At 50.3% G+C, this 25,220-nt stretch overlaps 1 protein-coding gene and 1 pseudogene across 3 annotated transcripts; one reads left to right on the plus strand and one right to left on the minus strand.

The window, feature by feature from the left end:
- Window positions 1-6,347: 6,347 nt before the first annotated feature.
- On the plus strand, window positions 6,348-25,021 carry LOC130250146 (feather keratin-like). 3 transcript variants are annotated; one of them, XM_056485545.1, is made up of 3 exons: window positions 6,348-6,502; window positions 7,762-7,885; window positions 19,221-19,594. In XM_056485545.1, exons 1-3 carry the CDS (start codon window positions 6,425-6,427, stop codon window positions 19,592-19,594), a joined length of 576 nt encoding a protein of 191 aa, XP_056341520.1. In that variant the 5' UTR covers window positions 6,348-6,424. The 3 variants fall into 3 exon arrangements, with proteins under 3 accessions (XP_056341520.1, XP_056341519.1, XP_056341518.1); XM_056485544.1 differs by lacking the exon at window positions 19,221-19,594 and adding an exon at window positions 24,480-25,021 and having other exon boundaries at window positions 6,424-6,606; XM_056485543.1 differs by having other exon boundaries at window positions 6,424-6,606.
- Window positions 16,543-17,198, minus strand: LOC130250147 (feather keratin B-4-like; annotated as a pseudogene).
- Window positions 25,022-25,220: the final 199 nt, after the last annotated feature.

Below are 25,220 nucleotides of genomic sequence, written 5' to 3' on the forward strand. Positions count from 1 at the left end.
GGGAAGGAGCCATGCTTCAATTCAGGGATTTTTCTGTGCTTTTTGGGGGCAAAGAATAAAGGGACAGTGTGGGTGAAGGCAGTCATGGCCCAGGAGATGAAATCCCAGGAAAATGGGAAGAGTACTGGGGGTATTCACCTGGAGAAGGGAAGGAAACTTTGGAGACGTTTCCAGTGTCTGAAAGAGCTCCAGGAGAGCTGGAGAGGGACTTGGGACAAGGGATGGAGGGACAGGACACAGGGAATGGCTTCCCACTGCCAGAGGGCAGGGAGAGATGGGATAGTGGGAAGGAATTCTTCCCTGTGAGGGTGGTGAGGGGCTGGGATGGAATTCCCAGAGAATCTGTGGCTGCCCTGAATCCCTGGAACTGTCCAAGGCCAGGCTGGACAGAGCTTGGATCCCCCTGGGAAGGTCCCTTCCCACCCAAACCATTCCAAAAGCTCTGCTCCAACCCAGAATCCAAAACTCCCAATCCCCATCCCAGCCAGGAAAAAAACCACTCAGGATCCCCCTGTCAAGAAAATCCAAAAAACCCCTTTCTCTCCCTGAGAGTCCATTTCAGGCCTCACTTGCTCCAAGTTTTATGAGACCTTCCTCAACAATCAGAAATTTCCACATCTTTCCCCACGGGAATGGCGGCTCCTGGTCTTGGAATGACCCCACTGGGTCACTCCACTGCCTCTTCCCATTCTTTCCCTTTATTGTTGATAACGACTGGAAAAAAAAAAGGTGGAAATAATTTAAATAATTTATTTAAATAAAAGATTTACTTTCCTCTTGGGAATGTGGAGACAGGGATATCCCAAAAGTCACAGTGACATTTCTAGCTCCCAAAAAAGCTGGGATTGGTGGATTTATTCCCTAAAAATCAAGATGGCAGAGCCAGATGTGAGAATGTTTACGGGGCAGGAGCAGGAGGAAGGAAATTAACCCAATCCCTGGATCTGTGAAGGTCAAGGAAAGAGCGAGGGATGAAGAATTTGACACAGGAGGCACCTCCCATTGGAACAGCACAATGTGATCCTTTCAGGAGCTGGAAAACCGAAAAATAAAAACATAGAAAAGGGATTTGGGGATCCCTGGGAGCAATTTCAGGGATAACAATGAATTCCCAAGGGCACTGGGAGGTCTGGAGCGCTCCACTTCTTCCTCTCAGCACCTGGAGCACATTTATCCCTCAAACACTTCTTGGCGGCTGGAATTAAAAATAGCCAGCCTGGATGAGTTGGAAAGTGGTGGGGGGGAACCTAAATTCCAGCCGGAATGTTTATTTTTGGGAAGAGCCAGAGGAGGAAGAGGAAAGGTCGGGGTTCAATGCGTTATTTAGAGCATGTAAGGAAATAATCACTGGAGCAAAAATGCAGGGAGAGGATGAAGGAAGAGCAAGGAATGATAATTTAAAGCATTTTTTTTTTTTTAAGAGGTCACTGGAGCAACTTGGAAGCATCTTATCCAAATCTTAATCAGCGAAACTAAATTCCCACTGATGTTTATCACCTGCAGCAAACATTCCTGAATAAAAACTCCATAAAACAGCGACAGCAGCCACAGCACAGTCCCAAAAATCCCACATCCGATGATTTGGGATCCCTCCCCTAAATCCAGGCCCCTCCACAGCTCTGGTCCACATGAGGGAACGTGTGGTTTTACAAGATTTGACACCAATTTGGCTCTGGAATCTGCCTGAATTCCCATCTGTATTCTGCGGTTTGGATTTGGGATTTTTTTTTTTTTTAAAGATTTTTGGGTCATTATTTGGTTGGGTTTTTTGTGGCATCCATCCCCAAATTCCCAGATGTGGGACTCCAAAATCCATAATTTCTCAGGAAAGGAACGACGGCACCGCAAAGCTTTGGTTTCCTGAGAATGGTTTGAGGAGTTTCCAAAACCCTGGAACTTTGGGATCAAGGCCTAAGTAGGTCACCATCAAATCCAGGTAAAGAACTATGGATTCATCCAAATTTTCTGAGAAATGGAGGGGGGAAAAAAAGAAAAAAAAAAGCTTTAAAGGAGTTGAAGGAATTCCTTCCCTGAGAACATCAGGATTATCCATAGGGAGGACCTACGGGATGCACCAGGGATTCTCCAACTTCCCTCTGAAGAAGGGATTTGGTGGCCTACAGGACAAGATTTTCACGGAATGGATTCCACACATTCCCAGGTGTGATGTCCAACTAACCACACACACAAAACATTCCTGTATTTTCCAGAAATTGGAATTCCATGAAACACCGTTTTTTACAAAATGACTGTGGATCATTTGGGAGGATCCAGTGATATAAAGGCCTGGAAACCCTGCAAAGATTGGACAATCCATAAAAACCACTCAGGGCTGCATCCGGGGTAAAAATTGGCTCATTGTCCCAACAAAACAGTGGCACCAGTGAACAAAATCCCAAAAAATTAGGATAAAACTGAACTCACGGATATCAGGAAACAACCTGAGTCAGGAATTTGGAAAATCTTCAAGAGCCTCCCTTTCCTTCCAACATTTCAGGGTTGAACTCCATGCTTTTAAGGGTCTTTTCCTAGCCCAAAACAATTCCATAAATCCCTGACCCCTCTTTGCTCCCACCACTCCAAGCAGCCAATCCCACGGCACAGCAGGATATTCCCAAAAATCCCTTTGAACACATCTCCAGCCCCTCTGGAAAAGAGCAGCCCAAGGACATCTGGCTCACAGACAGCCCAGACCTTGGATTGTCTGGATTTGCAGCAGGAAAAATCCAGGAACCGTAGATTTGGGTGGGAAAAGCAAAAACTTCCCTGGAAAACGAGGGCCTGCCCACAGGCCTTTCTTCCCAAAGGAAGCACTGAAATGCTCTTTCCCAACTGGATTAATGTTGGGATTATCCTGAAAATCCATCCTTGGTTCTGGTAGGATGGGTTGTGCCACCACCAGTGACACAAAATTCTAATTTTTGGAGTTAAATTCACCCAAGTTTAGGCTTTTTTTTAGGCCTTGGGGTCCTGGTCAGCGACCCCAAGATCCCACAGTCCAACTCCAGGCCAGGTAGGATGGAGAAACCTGGGATCATGGAAAGTTTAGGTGGGGTTTAAGGCCTCTTCCAACCCAAACCATCCCAGGATTCTGTAATTCAGGATATTCCTCAGAGGAAGGGGATGCCTCGAGCTCTCCCTCTTCCACCCATCCCGAGGAATTCAACCCTCAACCTCCCTAAAAACCCACACAGAGTAACACTCAGAGAACTCCAATTCTCCACACAAAAAATCCCACCAATAATCCGAGATCCCACATTCCTGCACTAATCCATACCCACAACCAAATCCCGTCACTCTCCCTCTTCCACAAAACCATCGGGTTTCCACTCCGGCAGCACCAAACCAGGATCCCCAAATTTTGCAACCCTGCTGATTTTGGAATTGACGAGCATCCATTTGGGAAAAGACATTCCACGGGGGAAGGAAGGAGCCCAACCAACCCCAATCCCAGGATGGACACAGAGGCACCCAGGGAAGCTCCACATCCCAATTCCAGCCCTGTCCGAGCCACCTGCTGCTCACGGCTCCCTCCAAACATCCCAAATCCATCCATTTTCTATGGAAAACATGGGGTTTTTTTTTTTTGTTTTCCCCTTTAATCCCACCCAGCTGCGTGTGCCAGGTGAGGCTCCGGGAGCCGTGGAGCAGCTGCGGATTTCTCCGTAGAGGTCACTCGAGGGGTTGATTAAAGTGGGAATAAATAAGGGGATAAATAAATAACCCGACGAATTGCTCAATGAAGAAGGAAATAAATAAATGAGAAAATAAATAAACGAGGAAATAAATAAATAAATACATAAGGAAATAAATAAATATATAACTCCACTCCCATCCTGCAGTTTTCGCAGCCGGAGGGGAACGCAAGGAATGGGGGAAACGGCGCAGGGAAAGTGGGGGGCAATAAAAAAAAATCCCGAACCAGCAGCTCAGTCGTCCGCGTGAAATAAATAAATCCCAAACAACTCTGCCCTTCCACCTTTCCAAAACCAGCAGATTCGGTCCTCGAGATCCCCGCCCCAAATTCCGGCGCTGCGCATCCCGCTGCAGCTCCCCCCCCACCTTCTCCTCCTCCTCCTCTCCATCCCACCCGGCTCCATCCCTGCCCGCTCCCCTTTCCCGGCGCATCCCCGCATCCACACCCACTCCCACGCCTCCCCGGGCCCCCCCTCCCCGCCGGGAGCTGCCCTCCCCCCCCTCGCCCTGCCACACCTTACACCTCCATGAAAACACCTCCTGCATCCCACGGGATCCATCCCGGGCATCACCGACCTTCCTTCCCCCCGCCCGATCCCGAGCGGAGCACCCGCGGAGAGCGGGATGGGGTTGGATCCAGCTTTTCCATCACCTCTCCGAGAGAGAAGGGTGGGATTTAAACCCCCCCCCCCCACCACCACCATCACCATCCTGCGGAGGGTGGGATCCAGCCCTTCCAAACCCCTTCCATGGGGAGCAGGATGGGATCCAGCCCTTCCAAACCCCTTCCATGGGGAGCAGGATGGGATCCAGCACCTCCATGAAACCCCTCAAGGAGAACTGGGTGGGATCCAGCTGTTCCAGAGAGAGCAGGATGGGATCCAGCACCTCCATGAAACCCCTCAAGGAGAATTGGGTGGGATCCAGCTGTTCCAGAGAGAGCAGGATGGGATCCAGCCCCTCCAAACCCCTCCAAAAAGGGAAGCAGGGTGGGATTTAACCCCTCCATAAGGAGCAGGGTGGAATCCAGCACCTCCATAAAATCCCCTGTGAGGAGCAGGGTGGGATTTAACCCCTCCATAGGGAGCAGGATGGGATCCAGCCCCTCCAAAAATCAGGGATCCAACCCCAACCATGGGCAGCAGGATAGGATCCTGTGAGGAGCAGGGGGGATCCAGCCCCTCCAGGGGTAACCAGGTGGGATCCAGCCCCTCCATAACCCTTTCCAAACGGAGCAGGGTGGGATCCAGCCCCTTCACTGAGAGCAGGATAGGATCCATTTCCCCCTCTCCTCTCCCAGGTCTCCCCGAAACCCAGGGTGGGGTTTGAGCTCCATCCCCTTTTTCCATCCTCTTCCTACAGCCACAGGGAACCAGGTGGGCGCATCCAGCCCCCCCCACTCCCCTCCATGCACCAAAATCTGGGAGGGGGGTTTGGAATTCTCCAGCCAAACCAACACCTGGATGCAGTGCAGGTAGGAATGCCCCCCCACCCCAAGCCCCACAATCAAAGTGGAGCCCCCAAAACGGAGCCAGAGGAGGAGGGAACCTCTCCCATTCCCAAAAGGGGCTGAGACCCCCCAGAGTGGTGATGGCGGAGGGTAAAGACCCCCCAAGGGCACCTCAAGAGAGGAGGGGGCACCCCCATAAGCGCCATATGGAGAGGAGGGGGATGCAAGAAAGGGTCCCTAAAGGAGATTTGGGGAGGTTTGGACCAGGAGGCGCAGCCCGCGCCCACCCATCCCACCGCCCCCCCCCTTCCCCAAATCCCCCCTCCCTTCCCCGCCGCGGTGCCGCTTCTCACCTCTCCGCCATGATCCCCGGCGGCTCTACCGCTCGCCGCCGCCGGCCCCGGCCCCGGTTCGGGCTCCCATGGCCCCCCCCGTGACCGACCCCGAGCCCCCCCCGGCCCCTCCTCGCTCCGTGCCCGCCGCGGCCGCTCCCGGCGCGCTCTGAGCGCGGCGGCCCCGCCGCGTCCCCGTCACCAGCGACAACGGCGGCGCGGCCAATGGGGGCAGCGCGGGGGGCGGGGCCGCGCCCCGGACACGCCCCCTTCCTCCGGCTAGACCACGCCCCTATTCAAATGAGGGGCGGGGGGAATGAGCCCCCCGCGGGGGATGATGGGAGGGGTAGGAGGATGGGGTTTTGGGGGTGGTGTGCGCGTGCCCTCTGGGAAATACGGTAGCGCTGCTCGCGTTGCGGGGGTGTGGCCTGAGATGCGCGTGTGCACTGGGAATTACGGTAGTCACGGGGTTGCGGCGCACTCTTGTAATTACGGTCGTTCCTTTTATGCGCATGCGTACTTGGAAATACGGTAGTTTTGGGATGTGCATTTAGAATTACGGTAGTCACTTTCTGATGCGCACTTTAAAATACGGTAGTTATGTTGGATGCGCACTTGTAATTACGGTAGTTATGTTCCCATGCGCACTCGGAGGTACGGTAGATTTGGTGAATGCGCATTAGGAAATACGGTAGTTGTGTTGTGATGCGCTCCTTGAATTACGGTAACTGCGGCGCGCAAGCGCATTTGTGATTACGGTATTTGTGATGCCCATTGGGAGATACGGTACTTTTGCGCATGCGCCTTTAGACAGCGTAGTTCTGGTATGTGCTGTTGGAATTACGGTAGTTGTGGTGCGCATGCACTCTGGGAGATACGGAGGGGCGCGATACACACTTGGAAATACGGTAGTCATGGCACGCAGGGGCGTTTGGAAACGGCAGTCATGATGCGCACACGGGTTAGGAAATACGGTACCATTGGAATTGCAGCACTTGAGATGGGATGCGCATTTGTAATTACGGTAGCTCTGCCTGGATGCACATTTGGAATTACGGTAGTTGTGGTGCGCGTGGGTATTTGGAAATGCGGCAGTTGTGGATACGCACTTGGAATTACGGTATCATGGTGTGGCGCGCTTTTGTATTTGCGGTAGTTGAGGCGCGCATGCGCATTTGTAAATACGGTAGTCGCACGGTGCCCATTTGGAACTATGATACCTGGTACGCGCATGCGCTCTTGGAAGCACAGTAATTGTGGGATGCACTTGGACATTACGGTACTTAAGGTGCGCATGCGCATCTCGAAGTACGGTAATTGTGTGATGCGCAAACAGAATTACGGTAGTTGTGATGTGCGTGCGCATCTGGAGTTACGGTAACATGCGAATTTAGACTATGTTATTGTTGTGCGCACGCGCGCGGTGAAATTACGGTAACGGTGCGATGCGCACATTAAAATCCGGTGCTTATTTTGCACATGCGCTTTTGAAATAACGGCGGTGGTGCTGCGCATGCGCGCTGGAAATTACGGTCCCGTTGAGATGCGCATTTGAGAAAACATACGGTACTCGTGGCGCGCGCATACATTTGTACATACGGTAATACACGGTAAATCCCCCGGGATTCGCCCCACGGATGCTCCTGAGCCCCCCCCGGGTGTGTGACACCCCCCCTTGTCCCCCAGCACACCAAAATACCCACGGTACCCTGTGGGACCTGTGCTCCCTGCCCCCCATCACATCCATGTTCCCATTCCCTCCCTGGTGTTTTGGGATGGGGATGGAGACCCCAAACTGGGAGGTTCCAACCCCTTTGGGCCCCCCCAGCGCTGCCCAGTCTGTTCAGCCTGGGGGTCCCCGCTGAAATTTGTCTGCTCCAAACTTTTCCCTCGATCCCCCCACCTCTTCCCATCAGATATTCCCTCGCTATGATGCCCATCAACGCACCCCCCCAAAACCCCAAAGCACCCCAAGGATGGAGCTCATAAAATATTTTTGGGAGGCTAAAGCACAACTGAGTGACAATTGAGTTGAGGACACCATGAGACCTTCGAAACAGCTTTCGCCCTGTGGCCAAAATTTGGGGAATTCAATTTGTCAGGAGGGGACAAGTTCGGTCATGGTGAATAACCAACCACAGAACCCTTTTATTCCCTTTCCAGCCTCAGCACAATCCCTGACTTGCAATTTTTCCAGGAATTTGGCCGGCTGTCTCAGCAGGATCGGCGGCTCCGCCGTGCCCGGGGCTCCGGGTGCTGCTCACATGTTCTTTTTTTCCACAGCAGCGAGAGCTTCCTCACGTCCAACCCGTGGTTTTTTGGGGAGCAGAAGGACCCAAAACCAGTCAGGTTTTCTCCTCTGAGCTCCTTTGGGTCGTGTGTGGAGAGGGATGGAGGCTGGGAAAGGGTGAGTCAGTAGAATTTTGGTGTTTTCCTGGGCTTCTTCTCCTGCTCCTCTTTAGATTTCATTTGGAAACATTTAATTTTGGGCTGGTTGCTTTTTTGGGGTTTTGGTTTTTGGTTTTTTTCAATGTAACCTGATTTATGTTAGAATAAAAGAGCAGCTTAGTCGCTTTCTCTAAGCATCTTGATCCAAGAAAGACCATTCCATCACCAAATAATGGAATTATTTGGTTTGGAAGGGAATTTCCCTGCCATGGGCAGGGACACCTTCCACTCCCCCAGGTTGCTCCTAGCCCCATCCAACCTGCCCTTGGACACTTCCAGGGGGGAATCAGGGTATTTCTGAGGGCTGTGGTGTGGCACTTGAGGATGTGACCAAGTTCCCTCCCAACCCAAAATCATTCCATGATTCTGTTCCTGGACACAGCCTCTCATTGGAGGCTTTTCAGGGAAGCTCCAACCAAATTTCTCTGACTTTTAAACCTTGATTAAACACGAGATGCCAACAACTCCAGCCTGTCTCTGTCACCATGGAAACATGAGATTGTTGTCTTTTAATACTTTTAAGTTATATAAAGGCTTGGAACAGCTCTGAAAACACCCCTCAATGATTAAACAAGAGGAGGAGTGGAAAAATATAAATCCACTTTTTCATCAAGAAAATGTAGAAATGGATGATCTTGAAATTCTCTCCCAACCTGAACCATTCCATGACTCTTGTTTGCAGCAGTGGGGATAGAATCCAATCCTATTTATTCCACTGCTTCTCCACAGCCCAAATCTTTGAGTGCAGATGTTTTAATCCCATCATTGAACATGTTGCTCCCTTTCTGTCCCCTCAGCCTGTTGCAAATCCAACCATAAGGAATGAAGCTAAAGAACAAGACTCATTCAGGTTTGGAGAGCGATTTTTAGGGATGATTTTTTTCCATGTCAGTGAATTTGCTTTCCTGGCTCTCCTGATGTTCACACCACCCTGAATAGCTGCTAAGTTCATCTAAAATCTTCATTTCTGTTTGCTTGGCTTCTCCAAGAGGTGTCCGAGGTGCCGAGCTGGGAAATTGGGAAATGTTGTTGTCCCACCTGAGAGCAGAGCCGCAGGAATTCAGTCACCAGTCACAAAGTCCTCTTGAGTAACACAGGATTTTGGGAGTGGAAAATATAATTTCAGCCCTCTGTACATGAGTCCTCTCCTGGTTCTTGAGCAATCTTCCCAGGGAATAACAAAACCTGGGACGAGAGGAAGGCACGGAGCATCCTGGTGTGCACAGGCCAAGGGAGGCCCAGGAAGAAACCCGGATAATTCCCTTGAAAGAGCCGCGCTCCTAAATCCTTATGGAATGGTTTGGGTTGGGAAGGGACCCTGAAGTCTACCTAGTTCCAACCCCTGATTATCCCAACCCCTTTGTCCAGGCAGCTTTTCTCCAGGAAGGTGAATTCCATGGCCATGGGATTTGACTTAGGCAGAGCCATCACTGCAGAGACTTTTCCGGGGTGGAGGGACTTGGGCTCCCTCCGTGGGGTCGGGTGCAGCCCCCCAGGAGTAACGGGATGCTGACAGTGGGGTCATGGAGGGAATTGGCTGATGGATTTGCTTTCTTTGCTTCCCGTTGGAAGTTTGATCTGACAGAAATATTTGGGAAAGGGCTTGGAGGGACAGGACTCAGGGAATGGCTTTAAATTAACAGAGGAAATTTGGAATATCGAGGAGGAATTCCTCCCTGTGAGAGTAGTGTGGGGCTGGAATGGAATTCCCAGAGAAGCTGTAGCTGCCCCTGGGTCCCTGGAAGTCTCCAAGGCGAGGTTGGATGGGGTTTGGAGCAAACTGGGATGGTGAAAGGTGTCCCTGCCCATGGCAGAATGTTGGAATTAAAGATCTTGAAGGTCCTTTTTTGCCCAAACCATTCCACAATTCCATGTCCTGGCTGCTCTGAGTTGCCCCAAGTTTTCCATCAAGGTGGGGACAGGGAGGGCAGGATGTGACAACACCCAAAATTGGTGGTCCAGGGACCCTGTTGATGGTGAATAGTGACATGAAGCTGGTGCAGAACTGAGGGGTCTGTGGCACCCAGCAGATTTGCTTTGGAGAATTTCAGTTCCTTCTTGTTATTGACACTTCCAGCAGCATTTTGCTTTTTGGATCTTTATCCCTCCCCCTTTGTCTCAATTTATGTTTCATGTTTTTTTGTCATTCCCCCCCTGCTTTTAACTAAAATTGATCCTTTTGCCTTTCCCCTCTATTTTTGCGTGCTCATTGCTCAATCTTAATAATTTCTTTAGGCGGGGCTTTCTAACCAGGTACTTCCTCATCTATTTTTTGGCAACCTTTCTCCCCTAGAAGGCCTTTGCTGGGTGTTTTGGTTTTGGCATTTATTCTGATTTATTCTGGTGGGGCTTTATGGATTTACTTAAAGCAGGAGGTTTCTTCTTTTGGTTTTTTTTTTTATCTTCAGGGGGTTATTTTTCCTTCCCCATCTGCTTGTGGGGGTCTGTTGATGGATTTATCAATTGCAGCTGGTTTTGAGGGAAGGGGATTTTTATTACAAAGTGGAAAATCAGAGGCCCTGACTCCACAGGGCATGGAAAAGGTGAACAGCACCTCCACACCAAAGTGTCGTGAAATTGTTTGATTAAACTCTCACTGTCAAAGGCACCAACAAAAGCTGGTTTAATGTAAATGACATTTAATTATATTTTATCCATATAAAGTTTGATAGGAAGGTCCACTCTCCTAATTGAAATCATATCCTAGAATAATTATGGTTGGGAAAGACTTCCAAGTTCATCAACTCGCTGCGTGGATGAGACATAAAAGAGAACATAAAATTAGAATTAATCTAGAATTATTTATGTGTATAACAAAGGTTTAGGAATGCTTAGTGGAATTTCATCATGGAGTTATAACTGGTTTATCATTGTCTCTTCAATGGCTCTTCATTCTCATCAATGAAGTGGTTCATTAGAAATGACCACAATTAGAAGAGGGACTGATCCATAGGTTCCAAATGGCAAAATTTGATCTATTTTTACCACAAGGAATTGAAATCTTGGAATCAACTTCCCACCCCAACAAATTCCAAAGGGTTGTGCAATTGTGGAGTTGCTGAGGTTGGAAAAGCCCTCTGAGTCTGAGTCCAGCTCTTCCTCCAGCAGTGCCAAAGCCACTCTTATCTTAACCATGTCCCCAAGTGCCACATCCACATGGATGTTGATCCCTTTCAGTGATGGGGACTCCATCCCTGCGCCGTGCCAGGGCTGGAAAGGCCTTTCCAGGAAGGAATTTTTCCTAATATCCAACTAAATTCCCCCTGGCACAACTTGACACCCTTTCTTTTTCTTATTCCCTGGGAACAGAACACAAACCCCATCTGGCTCCACCCTCCCTCCAGAAAGATCCCCCCAAGCCTCCTTTAGTCCAGTCTGAGATGATTCCCTCTACTCATTCATAATTTTTCCAGTCTCTGGTCCCTAATCACTGAAATTTCCAAAGCAAATATTTGCAGTACCATAGGAATTTGTTTTCAAAGAAACCCAGCCTGGCCTTGAACACTTCCAGGGATGGAAGGAAGGCATGGGATGGTTTCTGCAGCCATTTCTTCACCACCTTGGCCTCAGCACAGGACAAAGGAGATACCTCAGACAGTGTTGTGGTTTTTTTTTTTTTCTTTTGTTTTTGTTTTTGATTTTGTTTCTGTTAGGGTTGGAATTAAATGCACGAGATGGTATTTTTTGTTTGGACTTAGATGTTTAATAGTTCTTATTTATATTACAGTTTTATAAGCTGTGAGTTTTACACTATTTTAAGCTAACAAACTAAAAATGGAGGCATATCTCTTTTTCTACAAGGCTTTTTAAGGTTAAACTGTTTAATTAAGAAATGATACTTGTATTATTTTTACTTTAAATCTTATAACTAACCACCCATGGCTTGCAATGCAGACTTTTTTATCCAGTTGCACAAAATCACCCAAATTTCTTACCAAAGAAGAAAGTAAAGAAGAAGGTGAAGAAGAAAGACTAGCCTTTGCCCTAAAACCTCTATTTTGCTTTATATATATTACTATATTCTAAAACCTTAAATTCTAAGTTTTCCACCATGTGATATTACATACTTCTATTCAAACTACACACCCATATTCTTAGTTCTATTCAATTTTGGAAGCCTTCTCCACAGCCTCATCTCAAATGCAGTGTTCTCCTGGGGGTCAGTGCCTGTCAGCACAGAAAATCTAAAATTCTCAGTGACCAGGGTTCCAACAGGACAGTGATGGTCCCTGTAGAAAAGGGATCAGAGCCTGTTTGGTCGATGCCTTACGGGTTATGGAATTGGGACACTGAAGTCAGTGCTGAATCCATGGAAAGGAATAACACATTTTTCCCACTTCCTTTCTCTCTTCTTCCTATTCCCCTTGCCTCCAACATTCCTTCCCATTTCTCCTTATGGTTCGTGAGAGGTGTTGGGCAAGGAGGATGGCCAAGGCTGTTCTGACAGAAGCAGATTTCATCAGAGCCCCATGTGAATGAGCACAACTGCATCCAAGCCTTAATTTGGGCAAGGGAAAGACTTGTGCCATGTTCTGGAAGGAAAAACTACACCACTAGTTGTTTTGGCTGAAATATTTTCCTGGATAAGTCTTGGCACCTTCGAGGATCCTGTCTCTATTGGGATGTGTGGCTCGGCCAGACTGGAAAGAGGGTGAACATCAAACCCAAGTCCTACTGGAAATTATGGACAACTGACACCTGGATTCAGGCCATGAGAGGTTGGAAAAGCTTTGGGAGAAGAAAGAAAAAGGAGTCTGAGGCTATGATGCAGGAAAACTTTATTGAGGCCAAAAAAAAGTAAAAAGCATGAGAATTAAATAAAAGGGAGCTGGTCTGAAGTGCAGTGGGACAAGTATCAGCCAAGGTCCTTTGATAGCAGATGGTTTGGGCTGAGCACCAAGGCATTCCTGCCCCACAGTGAGAGAAGCCCAGCAGAGGTGCACGGTGGTCTGGGAGAAGGAGTTTGCAGCAGACGGAATTGGACAGAGCTGAAGGAGCGATGTGGAGTGGAGTGCAGTGCAAGGGGAGGAGGCAGATGGGCCATGTTTGCAGGCAGCCCAGGCTGGCCCCGTGGCTACTGCCTTGCTTGGTGCCCTGACAGCAAAAGCTAGAAGTGCTGAACCCGTTTGAGAGCCTTGGCCCAGAGAGGTGTCCTCAGTGCCTGGGGTGTGTTCCAGGGAGTGGGCGGTTGCTGTCAGGAGAGGTGCTCAGGGTTCTTAGCAGTTGTAGCCACCCCTTCTGCCATAGCAGCCCAGGCCTCCCAGCCCAGAGCCACAGCCCAGCCCATAGCCAAATCCACGGCCATAGCCAAAGCCACCAAAGCCACCAAATCCCCCAGAGATGGGCTGTCCCTGCACACTAAGTTCAGTGCCCACGGCAGCCGAGGAGGTGGATCCGACGGCGGTGCTCTGGGGGAAGGAGGTCATGATGGGTCCTGGCAGGGTGACCAGCACAGGGGAAGGCTGGATAATGACACGGGAGTCCTGGCATTGCAGGGCACAGGGCTCGTTGCAGCTGTTGGCCAGCGGGGTGGGTCCGCAGGGTCGGCAGAGGTTGTTGCAGGCCATGGGTGTGGTGTGGAAGGTCCCTGGAACAGAGGGGAGTGAGGCAGGGCAGAGGTGTGGGGGTGTGAGGGGTGGTGATGCAGGAGGGTGAGGGAGTGTGGAGGCTGTTGTGGGGCTGTGGGGAGGTGTGAGGGCTGCTGAGGCTGGGGCTGAGCGTGCAGGAGCAAGAGAGGGGTCAGGAGTTTCAGGAGCAGGAGGGTCAAGGGTTTGAGGCTCACCTTGTCCGCAGGTGCAGGAGCAGAAGGAGTGAGGAGAAGTGTATGAGGGAGAGCAGTTCTGGGCTGGCTTTTATGCTGGTCCTGGATGGGTGGGACAGCTTTGTCCCATGGCCTTGGGGTATTTTTTAGGCAACAGCATTTTCGTGACTGGTGAGTCATGAGGTGGGGAGTGTTTTCCAGTTTCGTGTCCTGGTCTTGATGCTATGTCAATCTGACCTTGGTGGCAGCTTTCATGATTTGGTATTTGGGTGGTTGTGATTGTTCAGTGTGTTTCAGGGAGGCCTTAATAAACATCCAGAGACCTGGACAACTCTTAATATCATCAGGGTGGTCATTTTGTGGCACTTTTGTACTGTGGTTTGCGGGTGCTTTGTGAAGACTGGGACTCTTTTCTGGACCCCTGAATGTCCATCAGTCATTTTGTTGCATCCAGGAATGCTGAGGGAGCTGTTGATATTCCAGAGGAGGTCACTCTTCGATAACTTGGCAAGGTCCTGTTTCCTTGGAGTTCTTCTTGATGGATAAAAGAGAGCTCATGGCCTTGTGTTTTGAATGGGATCAAGAGAGAATCTGGAAAATGAGCGTGGTTGGGTTGAACTTGTTCCAGTTTTCTGGTGCATTTGTATTTCTGAAATGTACATGACAACAGTCTCTGTCATGTTAAGTGCATTCCTTGACCTGTTTAAGAAATCCAGTAAACAAACAACAAACCAGTGCCAGATCCCTTTTTGCTGGGGCTGTGACCTCAGTTCCCTTATTCCGCATTCAAGCCGTAAGGTTTCATAACTTGTGTTCTATAAATGTTAGTATTGTGTTCCTTTGAGCAAAACCTAGTAATTACTAACGGGCAGTAGGCGTGATCGTCTTCCCTCCCCTCTCATGGTTCTGGCGTGTCTTTCTAAATTCTGTGATTCCTTCTCTTGAGGCCATTTCCATATGACCTTGGTGGCAGCTTTTAATTCTTTTAATTGCAAATAATAGCGACCAAATTCTGCTGTTGATGGTTCATGTCAGGACAGGCTGAAGACGTGACCAAAACTTTGGAGAGCTGGGGTGTCATAATTTAGGTCATCCCATGACACTCTTGTGCTGTGGTTTGTGGGTGTGTTGTAAAGAGTTGCCCCCAGTCTCTCTTAGCCCTGTCAGGCTGGTCTGAGCTTTGCAGCTGTTCCAAATATCTAGTTTTGCCCCTTCCATTGCATTCCCACCTTCATCGCATTTCCCCAGTCTGGCAAACTCTGACATTAAACCTTACCTTTCACGTTGATTATGCTCTTTGGGTTTCTAGGTGCCCTTTTTGATTTTAGGGTTTTAATATCCAGGACCATTTGGGTCTCAGCTTGGGCTGAGTTGTGAGGTCACTTCTCTGGCGATATCTGAATGTCAGATTGAGGATTGGGTGGTTGCACAAAATTCTTGGAGGTGAGCATTGCATGATCCTCAACAACCAGGCAAGTCTGGATTGTGTCAGTGCCCAGTGTGGTGGCCTGAGAATGATCTGAAGAACTGGAATCAGAGGCTTGTGGTCAGTGTCCCAAAGACCAGATGGCAGTAATTCCCAGTGCTGTAGCTGAGGAGATGGATCCTTTTGAAAACCTGAGTGGTTCTGGATATCTGCAGGAGCTCAGGAATGGTGGCTGCCAAGTGCTTTTTGTTGGGGGGAGTCATCCCAGGTAAGAAGTAATGTCTTGGAGTCACTTGGAACAATTTTTTTCTTCTCTGAAAAAGCCTTTGTGGTTGTGGTTGAGAAGAAATGGATAAAGAAGTGGCCCTGTGTGGGAAAAGGGATGTCAAGGTTCCAGGGTAGGATCTGGAAAAATGTTATGACCAGGCGGGGAGAGGGTGACCCTGCTGTCTGTTTAGCACTCGTGAGGGGTTGTGGGCAGTCCTGGCCACCCCAGTGTGGAAACAAAGTTGATTTAGTGAATCAAGACCATTTCAGGGCCAGCAATATTCTAAAGGAGGATCTTTCCTAGAGGACAGGCTGAGAGAGCTGAGACTGCTGGGGGACAAGGATGGACAGGGGAGTGTCATCAGTGTGTGCAAATCTCTGATGGCAGAGGATCAAGTCGAGGGACCCCGGCTCTTTTCAGCAGCGCTCTTGTGCAGGGCAAGAGGCCTTGGGCACAGGGAATTCTGTAGGAAAAGAAAGCAAAAATTTTTCAGTGGGAGGTTGGTCACAGAGGGGAGGAGGTGATGGAGACTGTGCTGGGAGATCAAAACATGAACTGTCCATGGTGCTGGAAGCTATGTTCTTGCTGGTCTTGCTTGAGCAGAAGGGAATGAAGCACTTGAACAGCAAAGTTCCTGCCCAAGTGGAAGGTTTTATGACTGTTTATTCAGAGGGCTTGAGAGTCCTGCTGGGAAGAGAGTTTGTCAGGTGTGTGCTGGCAGAGAGAGACTTTGCTAAAGCCATGAGTAGGAGAGCATTGATGTGTTAAAACATTTGGTATAGCTGGTGTTTGGCTTGTGGAATGTTTTGGAAAGTTTCCCCCCTTCTCTGCTTCCTGTGCAGGTCTTGTTGGCTACTGGTGGTTACATAATTCCTAGAGAAAAGTGTTGCATCCCTTTTCCTTTCACCAATGTCTTATTGAGCCCTGGCATTGTGTTGGGTGAGGATGTGAGACCACAGGAATTCAAAAAGGAGGAGGAGGCATTTCAGGCTTTGATGAAGAAAAACTTTATTGAGGCAAAAGAATGAAGAGACAGGAGAATGAATTAGAGGAGATCCAGTATAAAGTGCAAGTAGGGTGACCATCAGCAAAGGTACTTTGCTTGCAGGAGCTCTTGCCAGAGCAGTGAGCTGGTGGTGTCAGGAGTTGTGCTAAGTGCTCTTAGCAGTTGTAGCCGCCCCTTCTGCCATAGCAGCCCAGGCCTCCCAGACCAGAGCCACAGCCCAGCCCATAGCCAAATCCACGGCCATAGCCAAAGCCACCAAAGCCACCAAATCCTCCAGAGATGGGCTGTCCATGGGCATTGAGTTCAGTGCCCACGGCAGCCGAGGAGGTGGATCCAACGGCGGTGCTCTGGGGGAAGGAGGTCATGATGGGTCCTGGCAGGGTGACCAGCACAGGGGAAGGCTGGATAACGACACGGGAGTCCTGGCATTGCAGGGCACAGGGCTCGTTGCAGCTGTTGGCCAGTGGGGTGGGTCCGCAGGGTCGGCAGAGGCTGTTGCAGGCCATGGGTGTGGTGTGGAGGGTCCCTGGAAGACAGGAGGGTGAGGCGGGGCAGGGGTATGAGGGGTGTGGAGGCTGTTGTGGGGCTTTTGGGAGGTGTGAGGGGTGGTGAGGTGTGAGGCTGGGGCTGAGGGTGCTGGAAGAGAAGGGTCAGGAGTGCAGGAGCAGAAGGGTCAAGGGCTTGAGACTCACCTTGTTGTCAGCAGGAAGAGAAGATGTCAGGAGAGGTGTGTGAGGGAGAGAGGCTCTGGGCTGGCTTTTATGCTGGTCCTGGATGGGTGGGACAGCCTTGTCCCATGGCCTTGGGGCATTTTTTAGCCAGCAGCTCTTGCTTGGCCCAGCCTGATGAGTCCTGAGGTGGTCTGTGTTTTTCTTCTTGAAGTTTCATGTTCTTCCCTTGAGGCAGTGTCCATCTGACCTTGGCAGCACCTCGTAATTGCCAGAATTAGAGACCAGTGTGTGGTTGTTGATGGCGCGTGTCAGGGCACGTAGAGCATTCAGCCGAAGCTGAGGAGAACTCGTGTGTCATCTGAGGTAGTTCCATGGTGTATTGAGAACATGTCCCATTTGCATTCTTGCCTTCTACCTGAAAGAACTTCCAGCTCTCTCAGGTTGTCCCCATTTTTAGGACAGCCCAGATTAAAACCCTCTGGGCCCTGCCATTTAGATCATTCTCAGGCCATCGCACTGGACACCTGGACTTGACTGGGTTGTTGAGGATAATTAAATACTCGCCTCCAAAAACCCTGGACAACTTCCAAATCCTCATTCTGACAATCAGACATTGCCCAGAGAAGTGATCTCACTCCTCAACACCCAAGTAAAGATCCAAAAGACCCTGAATATCAAATCCTTACAGACAAGAGGGATACCAAGACACCCTCAGAGCACGACCAATGGTAATGGCAAAGTCTCCAGTCAGGTTTTGAGAGTGGGAAAAATTGTGTGGAGAGAGGGAATGGGGTGGAAGGGGCAACACCAGACACTTGGAACAGCTGCAGAGCCCATACCAGCTTGTCAGGGCTGAGAGGGGCAACTCTTCACATGTCCCCAAGCCATGGCAAGCCAGCACCACAGGCTGGCCCCAGTAATGACACCTCAGTTCTCCAAAGCTTTGGCCAAGTCTTCATCCTGCACCCACAACACCAAAATCTAGTCTCCAAAATGCACACTTAAAGGCTGCCACTAAGGTGAGATAGATGCAGAAGGACATGGAATCTGAGAATTCAACAAAGAAATGCTCGAATAATGGCAGAGAAGGAAAGACGAGGTTGTTGACCATCCATTAGTAATTAATGGTTATTTGTTAAAAGGAACATAATAGTAAGACTCAAAGGATATAAATTATGAAACCTTACGGCATGAATGCGGAATAAATGAATTGACATCCTGGACCAGCCTGGGAACAAAGGGATGGGCCACATTTGATGTTTATTTCTTAGATTTCTGAGCAAGGTCAAGAAATACATTTTAAGTGACAGATTAGGTTGTCGTGTGAATTTAGGAAATCCAAATGGACCATAACAAGTTCAGCCTGAGCAGACTCGTATTTCCCAGAACCTCTCCCTTGATCCCATTCAAGTCACAAGGCCATGAGCTCTTGTTCATCAATCAGGAAGAGCTCCCAGGCACCAAGATTGCACCAAGTTATTGCAGAGTGACCTCCCCAGGATATCAGCAGCTCCAAAGCACTCCTGGGTGCAACATAATGACTGGACATCCAGGGGCACAGAAGAGAGTCCTAGTCTTCACAGGGCACCCACAAACCACAGCACGTGACTGCCACGAAAGGACAGCACTGATGACATTGCAAGTCTCCAGGGCTCTGGTTGCTTATTCAGCTCTCCCTGAAAAACATAGAGCAATCAAATCTTCCCAAATACCAACTCATGAAAGTGGCCGCCAATGTCAGATGGACACGGCCTCAAGTGAAGGACCTGGAATTGCAGAACTTCAGGAAGGAAAACAATCCCACATCATGATTCACCAGGCTGGGCAATGTAAATGCTACTGGTTAAAAAAATGTCCCAAGGCCATGGGACAAGTATGTCCCGCCCATCCAGGACCAGCATAAAAGCTGGCCCAGAGCCTCTCTTCCTCACACACTTCTCCTCACTCCTTCTCCTGCTGACAACAAGGTGAGCCTCAGTCCCCTTGACCCTCCTGCTCCTGCACTCCTGGCCCCTTCTCTTCCAGCATCCTCAGCCCCAGCCTCAGCAGCCCTCACACCTTCCCACAGCCCCACAACAGCATCCACACTCCCTCACCCTCCTGCATCACCACCCCTCACATCCCCACACCCCTGCCCTGCTTCACCCCCCTCTCTCTTCCAGGGACCCTCCACACCACACCCATGGCCTGCAACAGCCTCTGCCGACCCTGCGGACCCACCCCGCTGGCCAACAGCTGCAACGAGCCCTGTGCCCTGCAATGCCAGGACTCCCGCGTCATCATCAACCCTTCCCCTGTGCTGGTCACCCTGCCAGGACCCATCATGACCTCCTTCCCCCAGAGCACCGCCGTCGGATCCACCTCCTCGGCTGCCGTGGGCACTGAACTCAGTGTGCAGGGACAGCCCATCTCTGGGGGATTTGGTGGCTTTGGTGGCTTTGGCTATGGCCGTGGATTTGGCTATGGGCTGGGCTGTGGCTATGGTCTGGGAGGCCTGGGCTGTGGCTATGGCAGAAGGGGCGGCTACAACTGCTAAGGACCCTCAGCACCACTCCTGACACCAACCACCCATTCCCTGGAACACACACCGGGTGCTGAGGACACTTCTCTTGTCGAAGTCTCTCAAACAGGCTCAGTGCTTCCAGGTCCTGCTCTCAGGGCACCAATCAAGGCAGTAGCCAAAGGGCCTGCCCTGCAAACATGGCCCATCTGCCTCCTCCTCTTCTCCCATTTCGTGCTCTGCATTGCCCCTTCAGCTGTGTCTGATCCCCTCTGAAAAAACTCCTTCTCCCAGGCCAGAGACCATCAGGCAGCTCTGCTGGGCTACTCCCAGTACAGGGCAGGAAGACCTTGATGCTCTGGCCATACCTCAAAGGAAGGGGATTTGGCTGATGGTCGCCCTACCTGCACCTCAGACCAGATCACATGTCCTGGTTGCTCCTGATTTTTCACTCTTCTACCTCAATAAAGATTTCTTGCATCATAACCTCAGAAGACTCCTTCTTCTTTCTTCTCCCAGGTTTCTTTCAGTCTCAGTCAGGACTAAGCGAGAGTTGTAGAGGCCACGGGGTTGAGTGAAAAAGTCTACCAACACCACTTTTACATATTATTTTTGCAGTTCTACTCACTGCCACAGTTTCCTGTTCCAGTGCATTATCACAGGAACCCTTCAGCTATTGAAACACAAACTTGGATACACTAATGCAGATCAATCCTTGCCTCTGGCACAAGCCCCTCATGGCTGGTTTGTTTAATTTTTCTGGATGTCAGTTGCTCCTGTTTATCACTATCTTCCAGGGGTATTTCCAGCTCTGGTTGACCAGATCCATGTCTTCCTTGTTTTCAGGTCCCAGAGCTGAGCAAACATCTCCAGTCTCCCCAGAGTGGAGCAGAGGAGCAGAATTCCCCCCTCACCTGCTACCCATGCTGTGGGGATGAGCCTGGGGCACAGGGAGGTTTCTGTTTGGGACATTCACATGGCAGGACATGGCCAATTCTTCATGCAGCAACACCCCAAATGCTCCTCCTTGGGCTCAATCTCCTCAATACCCAGCCTTTATCCTGTGTGTTTGGGATTGCTCCAATCCAGATGTAGCAGATTCTGCCCCTCTGCTCTGCTCTGATGATGTTGGAGAACTCTGTTAATTTCTGGGTTACTGGGAACAAGGAAGACAAGACTCTGCTGGAGAAGGTCAAGGGTATGGCTTGAGGATGATCGGGGGCTGAATGTTTGGGACAGCCATTGGGACATATTTCAGGCTAGCTGCTTTTGCTTGGCACAGCCTGGTGAGTCGTGAGATTGGGACTGTTTTGCTTCCCACAGCTCTTAAATTCCATGTTCTGCTCTCGAAGCCATGCCCACCTTACCTTGGTGACAGCTTTGATGAGCTGGTATTCATTCCAGCATTGGTGGATAAGGAAAGAGGTGCAAGTATCCTGTACATGGACTTGTGCTGCCCTTTGTTCCTGTGCCAGACAGCATCCTTGTCCCTAACCTGGAGAGAAGTGGATGTTGGTTGGACTGTTTGGTGGGTGAGGAATGGGCAGGATGGTCTCATTCAAAGAGTTGTTGTCCATGGCTCCATGTCCCTGTGTGAAGAATGATGAGTGGTGACCTTCAGAGACTCGTGTTGGGATTATTATAAATTTGCATTGACAGAAATCTGCCTGCTGGGATGATCAGCAAAACCAGGGAGCACTCCAAGCTGATAGTGTGGTTGGTTGTCTGGAGAGAAAGGATGGCATCCAGAGGGACTGGAACAGGTTGCGGATGTGGGATATTATCAGTTTAACGAAGCTGAACGTGGCCAAGTGCAAGGTCCTGCATCTGGTTTGGAGCAATGCCAAACATGGCTGTGGACTGGACTATGCACGGATTGAGCGCAGCCAAGAGGAGAAATATTTAGGATGTTAGTGGATGAATAACGGGACATGCCGTGTAAATGAGATGACCAGCAACTCCCTGTGTCCTGGGCTCATGCCCACGGCATGGGCAGAAGGTGAGGTGAGGGATTCTGCCCTTCTGCTCTGGTCAGGCTAGACTGGAGTTTTGTGTCCAACCCTGAGACCTGAAAATAAGAGACATGAAGCAGTTTGAACAGATCTGAAAATGGAATATGATGAGGGCCTGGAGCAACTGATGTCCAGACAAAATGAACACACTGCCCATGAGGGGCTTGTGCCAGAACGAAGGGTGGACCTGCATTAGTGTACCCAGGCCTGTGATGAAGCAACTGAAGTTCTTCTCTGTGATGCACACAAAGTGTGCCAGTGGTTCCTGTTGGGTAGTGGAACTGAGGAACCAATTCCAAGAGAGGTGTTGGTGCAATTTCCACCGTCCACAAATAGCTTGTGGACACATGGATTTGTGCTAAGTGTGGTTGGCACACCTTTGTCACAAAGAAGTTAAAGGAGACATCTCAGGTTGCAAGGCAAGATAATTTTATTGAGGCAAAAGAACAGTGAGAGGTCAGGAATAGCCAGTGGAAGGGAGATGGTCTGAGGTGCAAGCACGGATACCATCAGCTGAGGTTCTTTGATTGCAGGTGGTTTGGCCAGAACACCAATGACGTCCTGCCCCACTGTGAGAGCAGCCCAACAGGTGCCCAATGGTCCCTGGCTTGGGGGAAGGGGTTTGCAGCAGAGGGAGCTGGACAAAGCTGAAGGGGCAGTGCGGAGGCAGGGAGTGGGAGAAGAGCAGGAGGCAGATGGGCCATGTTTGCAGGCAGCCCAGGCTGGCCCCTTGGCTACTGCCTTGCTTGGTGCTCTGAGAGCAGGAGCTGGAAGTGATGAGCCCATTTGAACCATCCTCAATGCCTGGGGTGTGTTCCAGGGAGTGGGTGGTTGGTTTCAAGAGTGGTGCTGAGAGCCCTTAGCAGATGTAGCCGCCCCTTCTGCCATAGCCACAGCCCAGGCCTCCCAGCCCATAGCCAAGGCCAAAGCCAAATCCTCCAGAGATGGGCTGTCCCTGGGCATTGAGTTCAGTGCCCACAGCAGCCGAGGAGGTGGATCCCACGGCGGTGCTCTGGGGGAAGGAGGTCATGATGGGTCCTGGCAGGGTGACCAGCACAGGGGAAGGGTTGATGATGACGCGGGAGTCCTGGCATTGCAGGGCACAGGGCTCGTTGCAGCTGTTGGCCAGCGGGGTGGGTCCGCAGGGTCGGCAGACGTCGTAGCAGGCCATGGGTGTTGTGTGGAGGGTCCCTGGAAGAGAGAGGGGTGAGGCAGGGCAGGTGTGTGGGGGTGTGAGGGGTGTTGATGCAGGAGGGTGAGGGAGTGTGGAGGCTGTTGTGGGGCTATGGGGAGGTGTGAGGGCTGCTGAGGCTGGGGCTGAATGTGCTGGAAGAGAGGGGTCAGGGGTGCAGGAGCGGAAGGGTCAGGGGTTTGAGACTCACCTTGTCAGCAGGAGCAGGAGGATAAGGCGTGAGGCGAAGTGTGTGAAGGAGAGAGGATCTGGTCCAGCTTTTATGCTGGTCCTGGATGGGTGGGACAGCTTTGTTCCATGGCCTTGGGGCATTTTGGAGGTTGCATTTCTTGGCTGGCCAGCCCTGTGAGTCATGAGGTGGGGAGTGTTTTCTTTCCTGGGACTCTTCCACTCCATGTCCTTCACTTGAGGCTGTTTTCATTTGACCTTGGAGGCAGCTTCTAATGGAGAGAATTAGCGACCATTATCTTACTGATGACAGTACATGTCAGGATATGTAGATGATTCAACCAAAGCTTTGGACAACTGGGAAGTCATCACTGAAGTCATTTATGGCATATTGACAATATGCCCATGTCAAATAGACACAGTCTCAAGAAAAGGATACGGAACGACAAAATTCTAAAAATATGCGCTCCCACCATGACAGAGGAGAGAAGAGGAGCCCAGTGACCCTCTTCTAGTAATTACTGGCTTTGGCTCACTGAAACACAAAATTGTAGGACAAAAGTTTTGAAACCTGATGGCTTGAATGCAGAATGCGTAAATTGACATCACAGACCAGCTGCGGAAAGAAACAGATTGGACCAGGTTTGTTCTTTTTATTACATTTCTGAATGAGGTGTAGAAATGCACTTTAAATGCCAGTGTATGCTGCTGTATAAATTTGAGAAATCCAAACAAACCAGTACACTGGAACAAGTATAGTCTAAACATACTCTGGTTTTCCAGATCTTCTCTTTTGATCCCGTCCAAGACACAACGCCATGAGCTCTCTTTCATCCAAGCACTAAGACCTTTAAAAGTTATTGCAAAGTGACCTCCTCAGGACATCAGCAGCTCCCTCAGCATTCCTGGCTGACAAAAAAGGCTGATGGACGTCCAGCGGCACAGAACAGAGTCCCAGTCTTCACAAGGCACCCACAAACCACAACATATGAGTGCCACATAATGACCTCAGTGATTATGTTGCAAATGTCCAAGGCTCTGGTTTTTTATTCATTCCTCCATGAAATACATTGAACAATCAAATCATCCTGTATACCAACTCATGAAAGCTGCTGCCAAGGTCAGATGAAACCAGCCTCAAAAGGACATGGAATTGCAGAACTACATTAATAAAAAAATTCCCCACCTCATGGCTTCATGCCAGGTTGGTCCAGCGAATAGGTGCTGATGCCTAAAAAATACCCCAAGGCCATGGGACAAGGCTGTCCCACCCATCCAGGACCAGCATAAAAGCAATCCCAGAAACTCTCCTTCACACACTTCTCCTCACTCCTTCTCCTCCTGCTCCTGCTGACAAGGTGAGCCTCAAGCCCCTGATCCTCCTTCTCCTGCACCTCTGAACCCTCTCTTCCAGTACGCTCAGCCCCAGCCTCAGCAGCCCTCACGCCTCCCCACAGCCCCACAACAACCTCCACACTCCCTCACCTCCTGCATCACCACCCCTCACACCCCCACACCCCTGCCCTGCCTCACCCCCTCTCTCTTCCAGGGACCCTCCACACCACACCCATGGCCTGCTACGACCTCTGCCGACCCTGCGGACCCACCCCGCTGGCCAACAGCTGCAACGAGCCCTGTGCCCTGCAATGCCAGGACTCCCGCGTCATCATCAACCCTTCCCCTGTGCTGGTCACCCTGCCAGGACCCATCATGACCTCCTTCCCCCAGAGCACCGCCGTCGGATCCACCTCCTCGGCTGCCGTGGGCACTGAACTCAGTGTGCAGGGACAGCCCATCTCTGGGGGATTTGGTGGCTTTGGTGGTTTTGGCTATGGCCGTGGATTTGGCTATGGGCTGGGCTGTGGCTATGGTCTGGGAGGCCTGGGCTTCTATGGCCGAAGGGGTGGCTACAACTGCTAAGGACTCTCAGCACTGTTTCTGTCACCAACCATCATCTCAGGGCTCTGGGAACACCTCCTGCAACTAAAGCGTCCTGGCTGAGGGTCATCCTGCTCACACATCACCACAGATTATTTCCACTTCTTTCTCCTGACTTTTAATTCTGTCACATCAATAAAGTTTTCTTGCATCAATCATGAAATGTCTCCTTTTTTTTTTTTATTTCCAATGGTCTCACATTCTCACTCAGCACATTCTAGAGCTCTACAGGCCTTTGGGGTACCTGGAACAGGGCAACAACCCTCTTCTTACATATATGCTGAAACAACTAATAAGGAAATCTGGCTCAGGAATCACAGGAGGGAACACATATCAGAACATGTCATACACA

Source organism: Oenanthe melanoleuca, chromosome 2, assembly GCF_029582105.1.
Source record: "Oenanthe melanoleuca isolate GR-GAL-2019-014 chromosome 2, OMel1.0, whole genome shotgun sequence".
In the NCBI taxonomy this organism is placed as follows: domain Eukaryota; kingdom Metazoa; phylum Chordata; class Aves; order Passeriformes; family Muscicapidae; genus Oenanthe; species Oenanthe melanoleuca.

What these genes read in the sequence shown, in the direction of transcription:
- LOC130250146 (XM_056485543.1), top strand. Translation starts at nt 6,484, where the DNA reads ATGCGCATTTGTAATTACGGTAGCTCTGCCTGGATGCACATTTGGAAT. An exon ending in CTTGGAATTACGGTATCATG is followed by an intron (nt 6,607 to 7,761) that starts GTGTGGCGCGCT and finishes TTTTTTCCACAG; the next exon opens with CAGCGAGAGCTTCCTCACGT. An exon ending in GGGATGGAGGCTGGGAAAGG is followed by an intron (nt 7,886 to 19,220) that starts GTGAGTCAGTAG and finishes TCTCTCTTCCAG; the next exon opens with GGACCCTCCACACCACACCC.